At 47.7% G+C, this 19,537-nt stretch overlaps 1 protein-coding gene across 1 annotated transcript in view; it reads left to right on the forward strand.

Annotated features, from left to right (window-relative positions):
• The first annotated feature begins 5,297 nt into the window (after positions 1-5,297).
• UNC45B (unc-45 myosin chaperone B) overlaps positions 5,298-19,537 on the forward strand; it is a 34,147-nt gene continuing 19,907 nt past the window's right edge. Inside the window, exons 1-7 of the mRNA XM_040244053.1 lie at positions 5,298-5,404; positions 6,049-6,216; positions 6,901-6,937; positions 8,250-8,425; positions 9,850-9,939; positions 17,157-17,324; positions 18,139-18,307. Coding sequence (XP_040099987.1) covers positions 6,049-6,216; positions 6,901-6,937; positions 8,250-8,425; positions 9,850-9,939; positions 17,157-17,324; positions 18,139-18,307 — 808 coding nt within the window. The 5' untranslated portion in view covers positions 5,298-5,404. The remainder of the gene's footprint in view (positions 5,405-6,048; positions 6,217-6,900; positions 6,938-8,249; positions 8,426-9,849; positions 9,940-17,156; positions 17,325-18,138; positions 18,308-19,537) is intronic.

Genomic DNA, 19,537 nt, shown 5'->3' on the forward strand with positions numbered 1-19,537 from the left:
AGTCAGCTCCTGGTCTTGTTTTTGTTGACTGTATAGAGCTTCTCCATCTTTGGCTGCAGAGAATATACTCAGTCTGATTTCGGTGGTGACCATCTGGTGATGTCCACGTGGAGAAGAGAAGCCACAAAAATGAGAAGCTCTCAGACTGCAACAAAGAGTAGCCCCCGCTCGCAACAAATAGAGAAAACCCACTCGCAGCAGTGAAGACCCATCACAGCCAGCAAAGAAAAAGATGTTACTGCCTTGATCCTTATCACATACTCCTGCATGACTCTATAACCTCTCCCTACTCACCTGAATTGGCCTGCAATGCAGGAGACCTGTGTTCGATTCCTGGTTTGGGATGATCCCTAGAGAAGGGAAAGGCTACCCATTCTGGCCTGGAGAATTCCATGAACTGTATAGTCCACCGGGTCCCAAACAGTCGGACACGACTGAGTGACTTTCACTTTCAGTTTTCACTCACCAGGGCAGGGGGGCACAGCACTTGAAACGCTAGCGTACTGATACTGTGTTCCCCCTTTGCCGGACAAACTAATAGAGTCACTCTTTCCTTCTCCTCCACAATTCTGTCTGCATATTGCTGTTCAGCATCAGTGTGCAGAGAGCCAAGATTTTGGCCACAATACTGATTCCTACAGTCTCTACATTTGCCTACCTGTCCTTACCCTGCTTCCTCCTCTTCACATGGCAACCAGGGTGATGTTTCAAACCAAAACAGCTCAATTACTTTCTGTCTTTGTTACCCTACAAAGCCTCCCATTACAGCCAGGAAAAATCAGACTCCTTTAATGGTCCACTCAGCCTTAGTTGCCTCATGCAATTTTCTGGAACTGGTATGAACTGAATTGTGCACACACACTTCCAATTCATAAATTGAAGCCCTAACCCCCAGTGTGACTCTATTTAGAGATAGACTCTAACGTTGTTGTTCAGTTGCTTAGTCCGTCCAGCTCTTTGCGACTCCATGGACTGCAACATGCCAGGCCTCCCTGTCCTTCACTCTTTCCCAGAGCTTGTTCAAACTCATGTCCGTTGAGTCGATGATGCCATCCAATCATCTCATCCTTTGTTGTCCCCTTCTCCATCTGCCTTCAATCTTTCCCAGCATCACAGTCTTTTCCAGTGAGTCGGCTCTTCGCATCAAATGGCCAAAGTATTGGAGCTTCAGCTTCAGCTTCATTCCTTCCAGTGAAAATTCAGGGTTGATTTCCTTTAGGGTTGACTGCTTTGAACTCCTTACTGCCCAAGGGACTCTCAAGAGTCTTCTCCAACACCACAGTTCAAAAGCATCAATTCTTCAGTGCTCAGCCTTCTTAATGGTCCAACAGGAAGTAATAAAGGTTAAGTGAGGTCATAAAGATGGCATCCTAATCTGATAGGACTGATGTCCTTTTAAGAGGAGGACACATGAGAGCTCTCTCTCTTTCTCCTTGTCTCTCTCTTTGCTCTCACACAGAGAAGAGGCTGTGTGAATACAAAGAAGATGGTTGTCTAAAACCCAGGAAGTGAAGTTTCACCAGAAACCAACCCACATGATGGCACCTTGATCTTAGGCTTCTAGCCTCCAGAATTATGAGAGAAGAAATTTTTGTTGTTTAAGTCACCCAGTTTAGTTCAGTTCAGTTCAGTCACTCAGTCATGTCCGACTCTTTGTGACCCCATGGACTGCAGCATGCCAGGCCTCCCTGTCCATCACCAACTCCCGGAGCCTACCCAAACTCATGTCTATTGAGTCTGTGGTGCCATCCAACCATCTCATCCTCTGCTGCCCATTTCTCCTCCTGCCTTCAATCTTTCCCAGCATCAGGGTCTTTTCTAATGAGTCAGTTCTTCCCATCAGGTGGCCAAAGTATTGGAGCTTCAGCTTCAGCATCAGTCCTTCCAATGAATATTCAGGACTGATTTCCTTCAGGATGTACCGGTCTGATCTCCTTGCAGTCCCAGGGACTCTCAAGAATCTTCTCCAACACCACAGTTCAAAAGCATCAATTCTTCGGCACTCAGCTTTCTTTATAGTCTAACTCTCACATCCATACATGACTACTGGAAAAACCATAGCTTTGACTAGATGGACCTTTGTCTACAAAGTAATCTCTCTGCTTTTTAATATGCTGTCTAGGTTGGTTATAACTTTTCTTCCAAAGAGCACGTGTCTTTTAATTTCATGGTTGCAGTCACCATCTGCAGTGATTTTGGAGCCCAAGAAAATGAAGTCAGCCACTGTTTCCATTGTTTCTCCATCAATTTGCCATGAAGTGATGGGACGGGATGCCATGATCTTAGTTTTCAGAATGTTGAGTTTTAAGTCAACTTTTTCATTTTCCTCTTTCACTTTTATCAGGAAGCTTAGTTCTTCTTCCCTTTCTGCCATAAGGGTGGTGTCATCTGCATATCTGAGGTTATTGATATTTCTCCCAGCAATCTTGATTCCAGCTTGTGCTTCATCCAGCCCAGCGTTTCTCATGATGTACTCTGCATATAAGTTAAATAAGCAGGGTGACAATATACAGCCTTAACATACTCCTTTCCCAATTTAGAACCAGTCTGTTGTTCCATGTCCAGTTCTAACTGTTGCTTCCTGACCTGCATACAGGTTTCTCAAGAGGCAGGTCAGATGGTCTGGTATTTCCATCTCTTTCAGAATTTTCCACAGTTTGTTGTGATCAGCACAGTCAAAGGCTTTGGCATAGTCAATAAAGCAGAAGTAGATGTTTTTCTGGAACTCTCTTGCTTTTTCCATGATCCAGCAGATGTTGGCAATTTGCTCTCTGGTTCCTCTCCCTTTACTAAATCCACCTTGAACATCTGGAATTTCATGGTTCATGTACTGTTGAAGCCTGGCTTGGAGAATTTTGAGCATTACTTTACTAGCGTGTGAGATGAGTGCAATTGTGCAATCAGTGGTATTTTGTTAATGGCAGCCTGAGCTGACGAACACATACAGAAATAGTTCCTTGTTCTTCAGGTCTTGCCTTAAATATTCGTTCAATCATTTAACAAAGGTCTCTGCCAGACATTGTTCTAGGAGCTCTACATATGTTAACTCATTTAATCATTTCCTCAGGGAAACTTTCTCTGAAATAATGTCATGTTTCCTGATTGTAAGGTTTCAAAACTGTTTGGTATTCGTCAGAAATCACAGATGCATGGAATTCTTTCATGCACTCATTCAACAAATGCTATTGAGCACCTAGTACAACCCACTCCACTATCCTTGCCTGGGAAATCCCATGGACAGAGGCGCCCGGTGGGCTACAGTCCCTGGGATCGCAAAAGAGTCAGAGGTGACTTAGCAACTAAGACAACAACCGCTACATACTACACACTGTTGCAGACACTTGGAATGTGTGAGTGAACAAAACACACAAGTCCTTACCCCCAGGAGTGTTTTCTGCTTCCATAATCATTCACAGTTCCTGGCACATGATAGTGGTTTAGCCGCTCAGTCGTGTCCGACTCTTGCAACCCCACGGACTGTAGCCTGCCAGGCTCCTCCATCCATGGGCTTCTCCAGGCAAGAACACTGGAGTGGGTTGCCATTTCCTTCTCCAGGGGATCTTCCCAACCCATGTCTGCGGCACTGTAGGCAGATTTCTTTACCAACTGAGCTACAAGGGAATCCTGGCAGATAGCAAATGCTTAAGAAATGCTTGTGGAATGAATTACTGAATCAGGATTTGAATCCACAGTCCCCTGGACTTGAAGTCAATCTCCACCAATGGCAGGATCCTTTAACATTTTACGTCACTGCTACAGAGAGCTGTCCGCAAAGGGATTCAAGGTTGGCGACACCATGAGGGCAGGGAATTCACCCATCCATCCGTTTCATTTATTCAGCCAACGAACATTTATCAGGGCTGGACTTTGTGTCCAGCAGGGCAGTAGGACTTGTCCAAGGTCACAGGGCTGTGTTTTCAAGGTCACACAGCTAAGAGCAGAATCTAGTGTGAGTGATCCCGCCTACGCTTTTTTCCTTCAGTGTCTTTTCTCAGCTGCGGTCAGGTCAGTTTGAAGCAATATGGGAGAGGGGGTCAGGATGGTAGTGATGTGAAGCAAAGTGTCAGCACGAAAAACTCATTCATTCATTCATTCATTTCAGAACGTGCATGGGACACTGATTCTTCCAGGCTCTGTGCCAGGGAAAATCAAACTGCATGAGACGCTGTACTTGTCCTCTGGGAGGGCACTCACCGCCTAGTCTCAGAGACACAGAAAGCTGGGAGAATTCTAAATCCAAGTGGGGGACAACCTCATAAATTTGTCTCAGTTGAATAAGGAGAAACAATTCCTGTCCCAGGGGAGACCCTCTCTGGTGGCAAGTGTGTAGTGGTGGTGTTTTTTTTTAATTAAGAATTTGTAATTTAATTAAAATTTCAGCATCGTGGTATAGTTGATTTACAATAGTGTATAGGTGTCAGGTGTACGACACAGTGATTCACAGTTCGTAGTGAATATGCAGTTCTCGTCCCAGGAAGCCCCCCCCCCACCCCTCTGATGGGGGGACTCAGCAAGTCCCAGTCAGTTAGTGGGCACAGTCCTTGGTTGCAGGGAATTCCCAGGCTTCCTGGGAGTCTTTGGGAGAAGATTCAGTCTGGTAGGGGACATACAGAGCCCATCCTCAGGGAGCTCCTAGCCTGGGGCCGGGGGAGGGAGACCACATACAGCCCCTCCGTGCAGACAGGGCAGAGCCACCGCAGAAGCGCTGAGTAGAACAAACCACCCACTTCCACTCAAGTGAGACAGCAAGTCCATGGATCTTTCTGAAAAACAAGGACGTTTTCAATGGGTGGAAGGGGCGGGGGAGTTGTGGACAAGGGGGAGAGGGGAAGGAAACTTCCTCCCTCCCTCCTCCCTCCAGAAGGGCATTTCTGGAAGTCTCCAGCGGGCCTGGGACCTGGGCAGCTGCTCTGCGTGTCCAAGCCTGCCAGCCCCTCAGCTGTCACTTTGCTCCCAAAATAGCCGGCCGGCGTCGGGGGAGGGGAGAGGAGGTTGTTTATCTGGGAGGGAGGTGGAGAAGGGGCGTCCGAGCTGTGCCTAGGGAGTGGGGGTCTGCTGGGGGGGGACTCCCGTCCCTCTGGATCTTTCTATCATTCTTTGGGGGGTTAAGAGCCCCTGTGCCCCCAGGACTGGCCTTGAGTGGGATGCAGGGACAGAGGTTCATTGGAACCTCCACGTGGTAATGACTGTCCAGTCTGGGGAGGGGGAGGTCCCGGAGTATCAATGACAGACGCCAGGGGCACCTGCCCCTGTGGCCAAATATGGTCCGGAGCCACTGGCTGGGGTGATAAAGTCTCCTGGGTAGGGGCTGGGAGAGGCAGACTGACGCTGGCCGGCTGGGGGTTCACACACAGAGGAGCCGCACCCCAGGAAGACGGACCAAGAACATTGTCCTTGAGAGAAAGTGAGCTGGCCTGGAGTGTTCCTGAGACTGGGGAGGGGGAAGGGGGGACCCAGGCATTTTAAGGCCTGCAATGAGAATTCAGGCCCTTGGTGTGGTGGCTTTACCCATCCTGCTGGGAGGGAGATGGAGGGAGGAAGAGGGACTCTTCTTTTAAGAAAAAAATCAGAGTATAGTTAACAATTTTGCCTTAGCTTCAGGTGTACCAAGTGATTCAGTTATACATATAGCTATTCTTTTTAAAAAAATATTTATTTATTTTTATTTATTTAGCCACACCAGGTCTTACTTGCAACAAGTGGGATCTAGCTGCCTGACCAGGGATGGAACCCAGGCCCCCTGCATTGGAAGCATGGAATCTTAGCCACTAGACTGCCCAGGGAAACCCCTTCTTTTTCAAATTCTTTTCCTGTTTAGGTTGTTACATACTATTGAGCAGAGTTCCCTAGGAACAGAGACTCTGAGACCCCTCTCAACTTGGGCCCCACTCTTAGCAGACGCTGTGATGTCCTCCTAGGCAATGGATTGGTGGGGGTTGAAGGAGTGGGCATCGTCCCCTTCCATCCCGGTAGGTGGGGACCCTGGAGCTCCAGCCTCAGAGCAGGAGCCCAGCCCCGGGTCTGGAGGGAGCTCTCCTGTCCCGACAGATGGCCGAGGCAGAAGCGATGCAGCTGAAGGAGGAGGGGAATCAGCATTTCCAGCTCCAGGACTACAAGGCCGCCACCAAGAGCTACAGCCAGGCCCTGAAGCTGACCAAGGATAAGGCCCTGCTGGCCACGCTCTATCGGAACCGGGCGGCCTGTGGCCTGAAAACGGTCTGGGAAGGAGAGGGGTGGGGACTGGGATGCGGGTGAGGGGGCAGCTCCCTCCTCCTGACAGTCACGCCTGTCCTCCCAGTGCTCTCTCCTGGAACCCTCAGGTTGGAGCAGGGCGCCTCCCCTGCTTTCTGGTACCCATCGCCTGACCCACTCCTCTGGGAGACGGGGAAGTCATCCACGGAGACAGTTCTCATCTCGTGGGAACTGGCGTCCGGACAGGGGCTTTTCAGAGCTTATTTCATGGCATCTTAGCCACAGACCACGAGGTCGCTGCTACTCTTGTGCCCATATTGTATATAGGAAGCTCAAGACTCGAGGAGGGCTCAGTAACTTCCCCAAGAGCTCTAGGTAGTTAGCAGCAGTGTGTACACGCTAAATCACTTGAGTTGTGTCTGACTCTTTGCGACCCCATGGACGATAGCCCGCCAGGCTCCTCTGTCCTGGGATTCTGCAGGCAAGAACTGTGGAGCGGGTGGCCACGCCCTCCTCAGTCAGCAGCAGAACCAGGTTCAAGCCTGAGTGTGCCTGATGCGTGCCCACTTCTCCACGCTCAGCGAGGAACCTCTGGCCTCTGACAGTGGCAGCGACCAGCAAGCCCTGTCTCCTCACCTCAGGGACCCTCTCTGGCTGTCTCTGTGTTGGGCCCACATTAACCAAGTGTCCTCCTTCCCCATTTCTCAGGAGAGCTATGTTCAGGCGGCTTCCGATGCCTCGAGAGGTGAGCCCCCGCGCGCTCTGATCTTGCCCTCCTTCCCTCTCCCTCAGCATCCCTGTTTAGTCTAAGAGGCTCTTGACACTCACAGATTGTATAATTGCCATCCTGGACATTGTAGGCAGGGATTCAGATGGACCATCCTTGTGTGAAAGGATGCTCCAGGAAAGCCATCCCTAAGTCACATCTCTACACATTAAATGTGCTGGGGCCGCTCCTGGAAATCCTTTTGTCACAGCAAGGACACAGGCACTTTGGTGGAGGTTAGGATATGTTCCTGGGGGAGGGGCTGCTCCCCAGAACCAGGTTCTGTGGGGACCAGGTTTCCTGGGGGAAGGAGGGAGGCCTTAGTTTATTCCACAGACACTAGGAGAAATAAATACACATCAACACTGTTTTCGGAGTGCCTCAGGTTCTGAGAGAACTTAGATTTAAGAGCACGATAAAAATGGGAAGACTTCTGGCTGCACTTTTAGGGTTATAATATGCAGAATGAAGGGGATTCTCCTCTGCATAGGTCTGTGTTGGCTTTTTAGTGGATCACTAATTTTTAAGGAGAGACAGAGATAGTCTGGAGTGAGTTCTGAAGGGAAGGACTTAGCTGGAGAGGGGACTGGAAACCCATCCTGTGAAAAGCAGAAAAGTGGCAATATTTAGCTCAGAGAAGGAGCTCCCAGGTGGGACAGGGAGCTGCTTTCAAATTCCTGAAAGGCTGTCACAAGGAAGAAGGATTGGATTTCATCTCACAGTTTCCAGGACTGGACTTAAGACAAAAGGGCAAAGTTACAGGGAGATATATTTCAGGTTGGAGGAGGGAAGGGCTTTCTGAAGGAGCTGTCTGCCTTGAGATGGAAGGTGCTCCCCACAGCTGGAGGTATGCAAGTACCAACTGGATTAGTACTTGGCAGGGATCAAGGAGCCAAGACTGGAGAGTCAAGAATTGAATGAGATGACCCTTAAGCTCCCTCCCAACCTTGAGACAGTGATTCTTACCACCTCCCCAGCTAAGGAGAGCCTAGGACCAGATGGTCTACCTCAGGGGCTTCCAGTCTCCGGGATCTAAAGCCTGATGACCTGAGGCAGAGCTGACGGCATAACAATAGATGTAAAGTGCACAATAAATGTAAAACACTTGAATCATCCCCAAACCACCCCCACTTCCAGTCCGTGGAAAAATTGCCTTCCACGAAACTGGTCTACAAGGAAGCACACTCTCCAAGGGAGAGACGGAAGCCCTGGAGTTGGGGGGTGTGGTGGGGGAGGAAGGAAGGTGGTCTGCCGCCTGGCCCCCTGAGACTCTGCCTGCTTCCCTCGCTAGCCATTGATATCAACTCCTCGGACATCAAGGCTCTGTACCGGCGATGCCAGGCACTGGAGCACCTGGGCAAGCTGGACCAGGCCTTCAAGGATGTGCAGCGCTGTGCCACTCTGGAGCCACAGAACCAGAGTTTCCAGGAGACACTGAGGAGGCTCAACACCAGCATCCAGGAGAAGGTGAGCTGGATCCGGAAGGTGGCCCTTCCTACAAGCCTCGGCCACCTCTCCACATTCCTAGTAGGGACCAGTTAGGGCAGTGGGATATCAGGGCTGGCCTACCTCCACTCCCTTGGATGGAATGGTCACATGGCACAGAACAGCTGGGCCAGTGCCCCTATCTGTGAGGATCAGAGATGCTGTGATGCTTGTTCAAGGGTACAAGCCAGACAGGACCAGCATACCAGTCTTTTCAATTCCAGATGGAGGCTTAAAAAAAAAAATGGCAACTTAGTATGTCTTCACTATGATCTTCCTCTCTTTCTAGGAGGACAAATGCAGCATGAGAAACCTGGGAACTCGGGGGAGGATGTTGCTGGGGGATGCAGGAGAGCCAGGAACCAGCAGGAACAGGGGCTCTTTCCTAGGAAAATGGAGCGGGCTCAGGGAACTGGGACCAGAGATAAGGGGTCCTGCACCCTCTGTCCTCACTTAGCTGCCAGTTTTCTGAGGGACGCTTGGGGTGCCGGCTTCCCCACTCTGAGAGCAGAAAGGTAACTTGATCACGCATCTCCTTGCTCCGGGTCACAGTGACTTCTGGATGCCTGGGGCAGCCCCATGGAGGGACCACAGTGTTCTGTCCAGAGTACAGACTCCAGGGCTGTCAAAATACAGACCAACGAATGATCAGAGAAGGGGTGGTGACTGAGCGACTTCCTGAAAGGAAATGACCGCAGGGTGGAAATAGGTGGCACTGTGGCCCAGCAGAGCAACGCTCAGAGCACTGGGATTGGGGTTGGGATTGGGAGAGTGAGGGATGGAGACATTCCAAAATAACCGTTTAGGGACTTCCCTGGTGGTCCAGTGGCTAAGACTCAGCGGTCCCAATCCAGGGGCCTGGGTTCAATCCCAGGTCAGGGAACTGGATCCCACGTGCTGCAGCTAAAGATTCTGTGTGCTGCTGCTACTAGGACCTGGGCACAACCAAGAGAATGAATGTTTAAAAAGGAATAAAGAAGGAATAAAAAGGAATAAAGATTTGTTTCAAGAGGTACTTGAAAGCTGCTTCATGTCTCTGACCCTGGAGATACATTCCTGTTTTAGCCCATATTTAAACGTCTAACGGTGAGGCTGCAAAACTGGGGTAATGATCGTTTTGCCTTCCAAGATTTGTGAAGACTAAATGGGACCTCGAATGTAACTAAACTGTAAGCTTTGCGGAGCAAGGACTTGATTTTGTTCTCCCGTTCTATCCCCAGCATCTGCCAGCATCCCACCCGTAGTAATAATAGTTCAGTTAGATGACTCTTGGGTGGATGAATGAATGATGGAGGCAGGCACGAAGAGCATACCCTAATATCACCTGAGATGACCTTTAAGTGGAGCTGACTGAAATGATGGGGATGCCCCCCTGCCTTCTTCCCCTCTGCCTCCTCTCTCCTCAGCTCCGTGTGCAGTTCTCTACTGACTCGAGGGTTCAGACGATGTTTGAGATTCTCCTGGACAGAAACAGTGAAGCGGATAAGCTGGAGAAGGTAAGTGCTGGGCAAGCAGCGAACCAGAAGAGGGCGCTCTGGGGGCGCGCAGGTAACTGCTTCCTCTGCGGACTCCGCCCTTGTGTCCGGACCATAACGTCCCCAAATCGTGCCGGTGGGCGGCTCCTTGGAGAAAGGAGACAAAGATGGGCCAAACGATAAGCACTTTAGGAAACAGCGTGAACTCTAAGAAGGGCCAGGGTTAGGGTGAGAACCACGAAAAGTCATGCTCAACAGTGAGAACGATTCAACGAGGGTTGAATCCTGTCTTTGTATTTCTATTTTGTTCAGCGAGTATAGTTTTTTTTGCAGTGCATGGATTTTGATATTTTAAAACATTGCATTCAATATCATTTATCTTGATTACAGAAGTTTTTTGTACCCCGTAAAATCTGCACCCAAGGTGAGTGTCTTACTTGCCTCACCCTAGTTTTGGGCCTGAGAAACAATGACACGTCAAAATAATGCTTTACTCCATTTCAAAATATTGCAGCATCATTCTGAATTATGAAGATATTTATTCCTAATATCATCTTCTTAACCAAATTTGCTGCATTTTTAAATGTTTCTTTTTTCCCCCTTCAGAGGGAAAAAATGAATATCTGAATATAAGAATTTAACAGAAGATGCATGGGGAATTTTTGTTAGTTTTATTATCAGTAATCATATAATATGCAAATATCAGGGCTTCCCTAGTGGTCCAGTGGTTAAGACTCTGCCTTCCAATGCAGGCACCTTGGGGTTGATCCCTGGTTGAGGAACTAAGATCCCACATGCAGCTGCTGCTGCTAAGTCACTTCAGTCGTGGCCGACTCTGTGCGACCCCATAGATGGCAGCCCACCAGGCTCCCCCGTCCCTGGGATTCTCCAGGCAAGAACACTGGAGTGGGTTGCCATTTCCTTCCCCAATGCATGAAAGGGAAAAGTGAAAGTGAAGTCGCTCAGTCGTGTCCAATTCTTAGCGACCCCATGGACTGCAGCCCACCAGGCTCCTCCGCCCATGGGATTCTCCAGGCAAGAGTACTGGAGTGGCAGGTGCAATCAAAAATTTTTTAAAGTATGTAAGTATATTTTATAACAAACTTTTATGAGGACTTGATGACTTGTTATATATATATATAAAAGCAGTACTTTGTACTCTGAAAAGTACAAAGCCCTTGACTGATAGAGTGATGATGGTTCTGCTCATGCTTGCCTGAAATTCTTTAATCAGCCTGCTCCCCAGCCTCTTGGGGGGTTCCCTGGTGGCTCAGATGGTAAAGCATCTGCCTGCAATGCAGGAGAAGGGGGTTCAATGTTTGGGTCAGGAAGATCCCTGGAGAAGGGAATGGTTACCCACTCTAGGATTCTTGCCTGGAGAATCCTGTGAACAGAGGAGCCTGGCCAGCACAATCCATGGGGTCGCAGAGTCAGACGTAACTAAGCATGCACGTCAACCTCTTACTCTCTGCCTGTTTGCCCCCCTCCTCCTTTTCTTGCGTCATGAATTCTTTGCCCAATCTCAGGGTCTCAGGTCCTCCTCAAGCCCTCCTCTCCAGATCTGGAGCCTTTTAAAGCATTTCAGCACACAATTGGTTGCCTGCAGTTAGGAGGGCCAACTGTACTACATTATTTTATGTAAAGGACTTGAGCATCCGTGGATTTTGTTATCCACCAGGGTCCTGGAAGCAATCCCCTGTGGATACTGAGGGATGACTATGAATGCATCCTCAAGGTGGAAGGTTTTATATCCTTCTTTTATATCCTCAGTTCAGTTCAGTCACTCAGTCCTGTCCAACTCTTTGCCACCCCATGGACTGCAACACACCAGGCCTCCCTGACCATCACCAAATCTGGAGCCTACTCAAACTCATGTCCATTGAGTCAATGATGCCATCCAACCATCTCATCCTCTGTTGTCCCCTTCTCCTCCTGCCTTCAATCTTTCCCAGCATCAGGGTCTTTTCCAGTGAGTCAGTTCTTCACATCAGGTGGCCAGAGTATTGGAGCTTCAGCTTCAATATATATATATATATCAGTTCAGTTCAGTCACTCAGTCATGTCCGACTCTTTGCGACCCCAGGAATCACAGCACGCCAGGCCTCCCTGTCCATCACCAGTTCCCAGAGTTCACTCAGACTCACGTCCATCGAGTCAGTGATGCCATCCAGCCATCTCATTCTCGGTCGTCCCCTTCTCCTCCTGCCCCCAATCCCTCCCAGCATCAGAGTCTTTTCCAATGAGTCAACTCTTCTCATGAGGTGGCCAAAGTACTGAAGCTTCAGCTTTTGCATCATTCTTTCCAAAGAAATCCCAGGGCTGATCTCCTTCAGAATGGACTGGTTGGATCTCCTTTCAGTCCAAGGGACTCTCAAGAGTCTTCTCCAACACCACAGTTCAAAAGCATTAATTCTTCCACTCTCAGCTTTCTTCACAGTCCAACTCTCACATCCATACATGACCACTGGAAAAACCATAGCCTTGACTAGACGGACCTTAGTCAGTAAAGTAATGTCTCTGCTTTTGAATATGCTATCTAGGTTGGTCATAGCTTTTCTTCCAAGGAGTAAGCGTCTTTTAATTTCATGGCTGCAATCACCATCTGCAGTGATTTTGGAGTCCCCCAAAATAAAGTCTGACACTGTTTCCACTGTTTCCCCATCTCTTTCCCATGAAGTGATGGGACCAGATGCCATGATCTTAGTTTTCTGAATGTTGAGCTTTAAGCCAACTTTTTCACTCTCCTCTTTCACTTTCATCAAGAGGCTTTTTAATTCCTCTTCACTTTCTGCCATAAGGGTGGTTCCATCTGCACATCTGAGGTTATTGATATTTCTCCCAGCAATCTTGATTCCAGCTTGTGTTTCTTCCAGCCCAGCGTTTCTCATGATGTACTCTGCATAGAATTTAAATAAGCAGGGTGACAATATACAGCCTTGACGTACTCCTTTTCCTATTTGGAACCAGTCTGTTTTCCATGTCCAGTTCTAACTGTTGCTTCCTGACCTGCATGTAGGTTTCTCAAGAGGCAGGTCAGGTGGTCTGGTATTCCCTTCTCTTTCAGAATTTTGCACAGTTTATTGTGATCCACACAGTCAAAGGCTTTGGCATAGTCAAGAAAGCAGAAATAGATGTTTTTCTGGAACTCTCTTGCTTTTTCCATGATCCAGTGGATGTTGGCAATTTGATCTCTGGTTCCTCTGCCTTTTCTAAGACCAGCTTGAACATCTGGAAGTTCACAGTTCACGTATTGCTGAAGCCTGGCTTGGAGAATTTTGAGCATTACTTTACTAGCGTGTGAGATGAGTGCAGTCGTGTGGTAGTTTGAGCATTCTTTGGCATTGCTTTTCTTTGGTGTTAGAATGAAAACGGACCTTTTCCAGTCCTGTGGCCACTGCTGAGTTTTCCAAATTTGCTGGCATATTGAGTGTAGCACTTTCACAGCATCATCTTTCAGGATTTGAAAGAGCTCCACTGGAATTCCATCACCTCCACTAGCTTTGTTCGTAGTGATGCTTTCTAAGGCCCACTTGACTTCACATTCCAGGCTGTCTGGCTCTAGATGAGTGATCACACCATCGTGATTATCTGAGTCGTGAAGATCTATCTTTTTTTGTGTGTGTGTGAAGATCTATCTTGTACAGTTATTCCGTGTATTCTTGCCACCTCTTCTTAATATCTTCTCCTTCTGTTAGGTCCATACCATTTCTGTCCTTTATCGAGCCCATCTTTGCATGAAATGTTCCCTTGGTATCTCTAATTTTCTTGAAGAGATCTCTAGTCTTTCCCATTCTGTTGTTTTCCTCTATTTCCTTGCATTGATCTCTGAGGAAGGCTTTCTCATCTCTTCTTGCTATTCTTTGGAACTCTGCATTCAGATGCTTGTATCTTTCCTTTTCTCCTTTGCTTTTTGCTTCTCTTCTTTTCACAGATATTTGTAAGGCCTCCTCAGACAGTCATTTTGCTTTTTTGCATTTCTTTTCCATGGGGATGGTCTTGATCCCTGTCTCCTGTACAATGTCACAAACCTCCGTCCGTAGTTCATCAGGCACTCTGCTATCAGATCTAGTCCCTTAAATCTATTTCTCACTTCTACTGTATAATCATAAGGGATTTGATTTAGGTCAAACCTGAATGGTCTAGTGGTTTTCCCTACTTTCTTCAATTTAAGTCTGAATTTGGTAATAAGGAGTTCATGATCTAAGCTACAGTCAGCTCCTGGTCTTGTTTTTGCTGACTGTATAGAGCTTCTCCATCTTTGGCTGCAAAGAATATAATCAGTCTGATTTTGGTGTTGACCATCTGGTGATGTCCATGTGTAGAGTCTTCTCTTGTGTTGTTGGAAGAGGGAGTTTGCTATGACCAGTGCATTTTCTTGGCAAAACTCTATTAGTCTTTGCCCTGCTTCATTCTGTATTCCAAGGCCAAATTTGCCTGTTACTCCAGGTGTTTCTTGACTTCCTACTTTTACATTCCAGTCCCTTATAATGAAAAGGACATCTTTTTGGGGTGTTAGTTCTAAAAGGTCTTGTAGGTCTTCATAAAACCATTCAACTTCAGCTTCTTCAGCGTTACTGGTTGGGGCATAGACTTGAATTACTGTGATATTGAATGGTTTGCCTTGGAAATGAACAGAGATCATTCTGTTGTTTTTGAGATTGCATCCAAGTACTGAATTTCAGACTCTTTTGTTGACCATGATGGCTACTCCATTTCTTCTAAGGGATTCCTGCCCGCAGTAGTAGATATAATGGTCATCTGAGTTAAATTCACCCATTCCAGTCCATTTTAGTTCACTGACTCCTAGAATGTTGACGTTCACTCTTGCCATCTCCTGTTTGACCACTTCCAATTTGCCTTGATTCATGGACCTGACATTCCAGGTTCCTATGCAATATTGCTCTTTACAGCATAAGACCTTGCTTCTATCACCAGTCACATCCACAACTGAGGATTGTTTTTGCTTTGGCTCCATCCCTTCCTTCTTTCTGGAGTTATTTCTCCACTGATCTCCAGTAGCATTTGGGCACCTACTGACCTGGAGAGTCCCTCTTTCAGTATCCTATCATTTTGCCTTTTCATACTGTTCATGGGTTTCTCAAGGCAAGAATACTGAAGTGGTTTGCCATTCCCTTTTCCAGTGGACTACATTGTGTCAGACATCTCCACCATGCCCACCCATCTTGGGTGGCCCCACAGGGCATGGCTTAGTTTCATTGAGTTAGACAAGGCTGTGGTCTTAGTGTGATTAGATTGACTAGTTTTCTGTGATTGTGGTTTCAGTGTGTCTGCCCTCTTGCAACACCTACCGTCTTACTTGGGTTTCTCTTACCTTGGATGAGGGGTATCTCTTCACTGCCGCCCCTCCTGACCTTGAACATACATATATATACATGTATATACACATATACAAATATACATATATATGTAGAGAGAGAGAGACTCTGAGGACTCTCTCACACACACATATACAGAATATCATATATATATATATATATCCTCAGAGTGGGAAGAGACTTGAAAATGCAGCTCAACTGTCTATTTTTATGGACAGGGATCTGAGACCCAGAGAATGCTATGCCTTGCCCAAGGCCACGTGGCTAGCATGTGGCAGAATCATCACCCAGGGCTTTCAAATCCCATCTAGCATTCTCTGCATGCAACCTTCAATCTTCCTGAGAACCTCCTGCAACTTCAGATTTTCTTGAACAATAAAAAATGCCAAAACCATATTCAAGGAACATGTTTAATGGAAAAGAATCCCCGATGTAAAAACTTCAATTCTGTTACAAGATAAACTAAGACATATTAAAAACTCTAAGAGTTTGAGCAAAATTTGTTTGAACTGGGTAGCGTAAACCAGAAGTGGTTGGGAGTATTTCACCAACAAGAGCTAGGGAAAAGGCTTTTCTAGAAAAGAGGTGAACCTGGTGGTTCAGTGGTTAAGAATCCTCTTGCCAGTGCAGGGGATGTGCGTATGACCCCTGGTCGGGATCTAAGGTCCCACTTGTTGTGGGCAACTAAGCCCGAGTGCAGCAACTACTGAGCCCACGTGCTGCAAATATATAAACAAAACGAAACAAACAAAAACAGAAAAGAGGTGGAAGCAAAGCAAGGGGGTTATTTGATTGGCTGTAGCTTAAAAATGTGTATGCTTAGTCGTGTCGAACTCTTTGCAATCCCCGAGACTGTAGTCTGCCAGGCTCCTCTGTCCATGGAATTCTCCAGGCAAGAATACTTGGAGTGAGATACCATTTCCTTCTCCAGGGGATCTTCCTGACCCAGGGATCAAACCGACATCTCTTGTGTCTCCTGCTTCAGCAGGTGGATTCTTTACCAGTAGGGTCACCTGGGAAGCTCGGGCTATAGCTTAAGCAGTTAGCATTATTTGGGAAAGTCTCGTTAGCTATTTGTGATTGGTTGTCCTTCAGTGTCTTAACCTTGAGACAACACAGGGTTAGGGTTTTTTAGTTTAGTTGTTGTTTTATTTTTAAATTGAAGTACAGTTGAGTTACAAGGTTGTGTTAATTTCTGCTGTATAGCAAAGTGTGGTTTGGGTTTTCTTAGTTAGTTGCTTAGGCATTGAAGCCACCTCAGACTAACGGGTTCCTTGATTAATTAATTTAACATTTCCCTACCCTTTTCTTTAAAAAATTTTTATTTGGTTCTGTTGGGTCTTCATTGCAGCCCACGGGAAATTTGTTGCAGCATGTGGGATCTTTTGTTGCGGTTCACAGGCTCAGTTGCTCCTCCACGTGTGCAATCTTAGTCCCCCAACCAGGGTTAGGGTCAGTGTGGGATCTTAGTTCCCCTCCCAAGGATTGGAAAGTGGAGTTGTCACCACTGGCCCACCAGAAGTCCCTTTCCTACCTTTTATAAGTCCTTGCCCACAAGCAGATACGCACAGTTTAATTTTACCCAAAGTGCCATCAGCGTGAACCTGCAATTCTGTTTCTGCAAACCAATGCTTTTTCCAAGTTGCCTCTGAGTCTTTTCATTTATGTCTTTGATGGCTGCAATATATTTTCATCCAGCTGGTCTTTATTGCAAGTCACTTTGTTTCTTGTTCTGAATTATGTTCTTGGGCTGCATTCCCAGGAGCAGGGTTATAGGGCAAAAGAATATAAAGAAGTTTTGAAGACCCGGTCCTTGCCCCCAGCCCCTTCACTTGGCTCATGGTCAAGGCCTCAGTAGCCAGACTTCCCTCCTGACCTTTGTTGTTTCCTTTGTGCCTTCAGGCCGCCAACAACCTCATTGTCCTCAGCCGTGAGGAAGCAGGGGCCGAGAGGATCTTCCAGAACAACGGCGTGGCCCTGCTGATGCAGCTTTTGGACACGAAGAGGCCTGAGCTGGTGCTGGCTGCCGTGCGGACCTTGTCGGGCATGTGCAGTAGCCATCGAGCTAGGGTGAGGGCAGGGGTGGGGCTCGTGGGGCAAAGGGCTGCCAGCCCGAGGATGGGGCATTGACCTGTGGGCAGGGCATGGCTGGCGTGGATAGACCCTGATATAAGGTCTGAAGTGGCCCCCCTCAGCCTCGGTTGTATAGTCCCAAAGTCAGTGGACACTGATCCTCTGGTGTGTTTCTTTGAGCTGAGAATGGGTCTGACTAAACAAAGAATAAGGGCTTCCCTGGCAGCTCAGGTGGTAAGGAATCCGCCTGCAACGCAGGCAACCGGGTTCGATCCCTGAATTGGGAAGATCCCCTGGAAAACGGAATGGCCACCCACCCCTGTATTCTTGCCTGGAGAATTCCACAGACAGAGGGGCCTGGCCGGCTACAGTCCATGGGGTCGCAGGGTCGGACACGACTGAGTGACTAACGCTTTCACACTTAAACAAAGATAAGTTTATTGAAAGTGGTTTCTGAGGAAGAGCTGAATGCAACGGTTTTGACAGTTCACGGTTTTTCATACTAAATCTTCAAAACCCAGTGTGTGTTTTACACGCACAGCTCATCTCAGTGTGAACTTGCTGCGTTACGCACGTTCAGTGCCTCCCCTGGGGCCAGAGGCCACCGTACTGGAGGGCGCAGCTCTATCCCTCTGGAAAGGGGCATGGCTTGAGTCCGGGGCTTGTCGGGGCCACAGGCCCCGTGAGACACTGGCTGCCTGGGCTTCTGTCCCGACTGCATGGGGCGGCCCTCACCCGCTCCCTAATCTGCACGGCAGTTGGAAGGGAGGGGCAGCCAACTGAGCGTGTGCTTCCCGCTGGGGGCGTCTAGGCCACAGCGACCCTCCACGCAGTCCGGATAGACCGAATCTGCAGCCTCATGGCAGTGGAGAGCGAGGAGATGTCTCTGGCCGTCTGCAACCTGCTGCAGGCCATCATTGACTCTCTGTCTGGCGAGGACAAACAGGAGCATCGGGGGAAGGAAGAGGCCCTGGTTCTGGGTAAGAGATGGTTTTCAGCTTCAGTTCAGGGCGGGTGGGGGCAAGGAAGTGCCAGTTACTACCTAAGACTGAGCATTCGTGTGTGTGGAGATGGCCCGGTTATATTTTTCCATCTATTTTTTGACTATAAAAGTAACAGAGGCACAGTTACATTTATGAGAGCTAAAAATTGGAAGCAACTCAAGTGCCCCTCTATGGATGGAGAATTAAAAGGTGCTGTCTGTCTCTACAATGGAATATTTTTGAACCTTAAAAAGGCAGGAAATTCTGACACAGGAACATGAATAAACCTTGAGGACCTTGTGCTAAGTGAATAACCCAGTCACGAAAACATAAATACTGTATATGCCACATATAGGAGGTTTCTTTTCTTTTCTTCGTTTTTCTTTCAGCTGCAGACCTTAGTTTCCTGACTAAGGATCAAACCCGTGCCCCCTGCAGTGGAAACATAGAGTCCTATCCACCGGACCACCAAGCAATTCCCTGTGTTTTCTAAAACAGTCAAACTCATAGAAACAGAAAGTTGCATGATGGTTGCCAGAGACGGGGGGAGGAGGAAATGAGTTGTTTAATGGGAATTTCAGTTTTGCAACTTGAAAAAGTTTTAAAAAGTAACTGGTGGTTTAGTGGTGAAGATCCCACCTGCCAGTGCAGGAGACGGGGGTTTGATCCCTGATCCAGGAAGATCCCATCCAGGAAGATCCCACGTGCCTCGGAGCAACTATTGAGCCTGTGCTCTAGAGCCTGGGGGCCACATCAACTGAAGCCTCTACACCCTAGAGGCAGTGCTCTGCAACAAGAGAAGGCACTGCAAAGCAAAGCCTGCCCCTGGCAACTATAGAGTGGCCCCATCCACCACAACTAGAGAAAAGCTCATGCAGCAACGAACACCTAGCCCAGCCAAAAATAAATAAACAAAATTATTTTAAAAAGTAACTGAGGCTTATTGGAGAAACCTGGAAAATTTTAGAAATATGTAAAATGAAAAAAAAAAAAAACAACCCAACCCCGATGACCTGTAAACATCCCTCCAGATAACTACTATCATCACCACCATGTGACACTTTCCAGTCTTTTTTCTTTTTTAAAAAACACATTTTTCACGTTACTTAGCTTCTTAATTTTCTTTTTGGTTCTGCTGGATCTCCACTGCTGTGCACGGGCTTTAGGTGGTGCCTGGGGGCTGCTCTTCATTGCAGGGCAGTGGCTTCCCTTGTTGCACAGCCTCTA

This window comes from Oryx dammah, unplaced genomic scaffold (assembly GCF_014754425.2).
Source record: "Oryx dammah isolate SB20612 unplaced genomic scaffold, SCBI_Odam_1.1 HiC_scaffold_8, whole genome shotgun sequence".
Classification (NCBI taxonomy): domain Eukaryota; kingdom Metazoa; phylum Chordata; class Mammalia; order Artiodactyla; family Bovidae; genus Oryx; species Oryx dammah.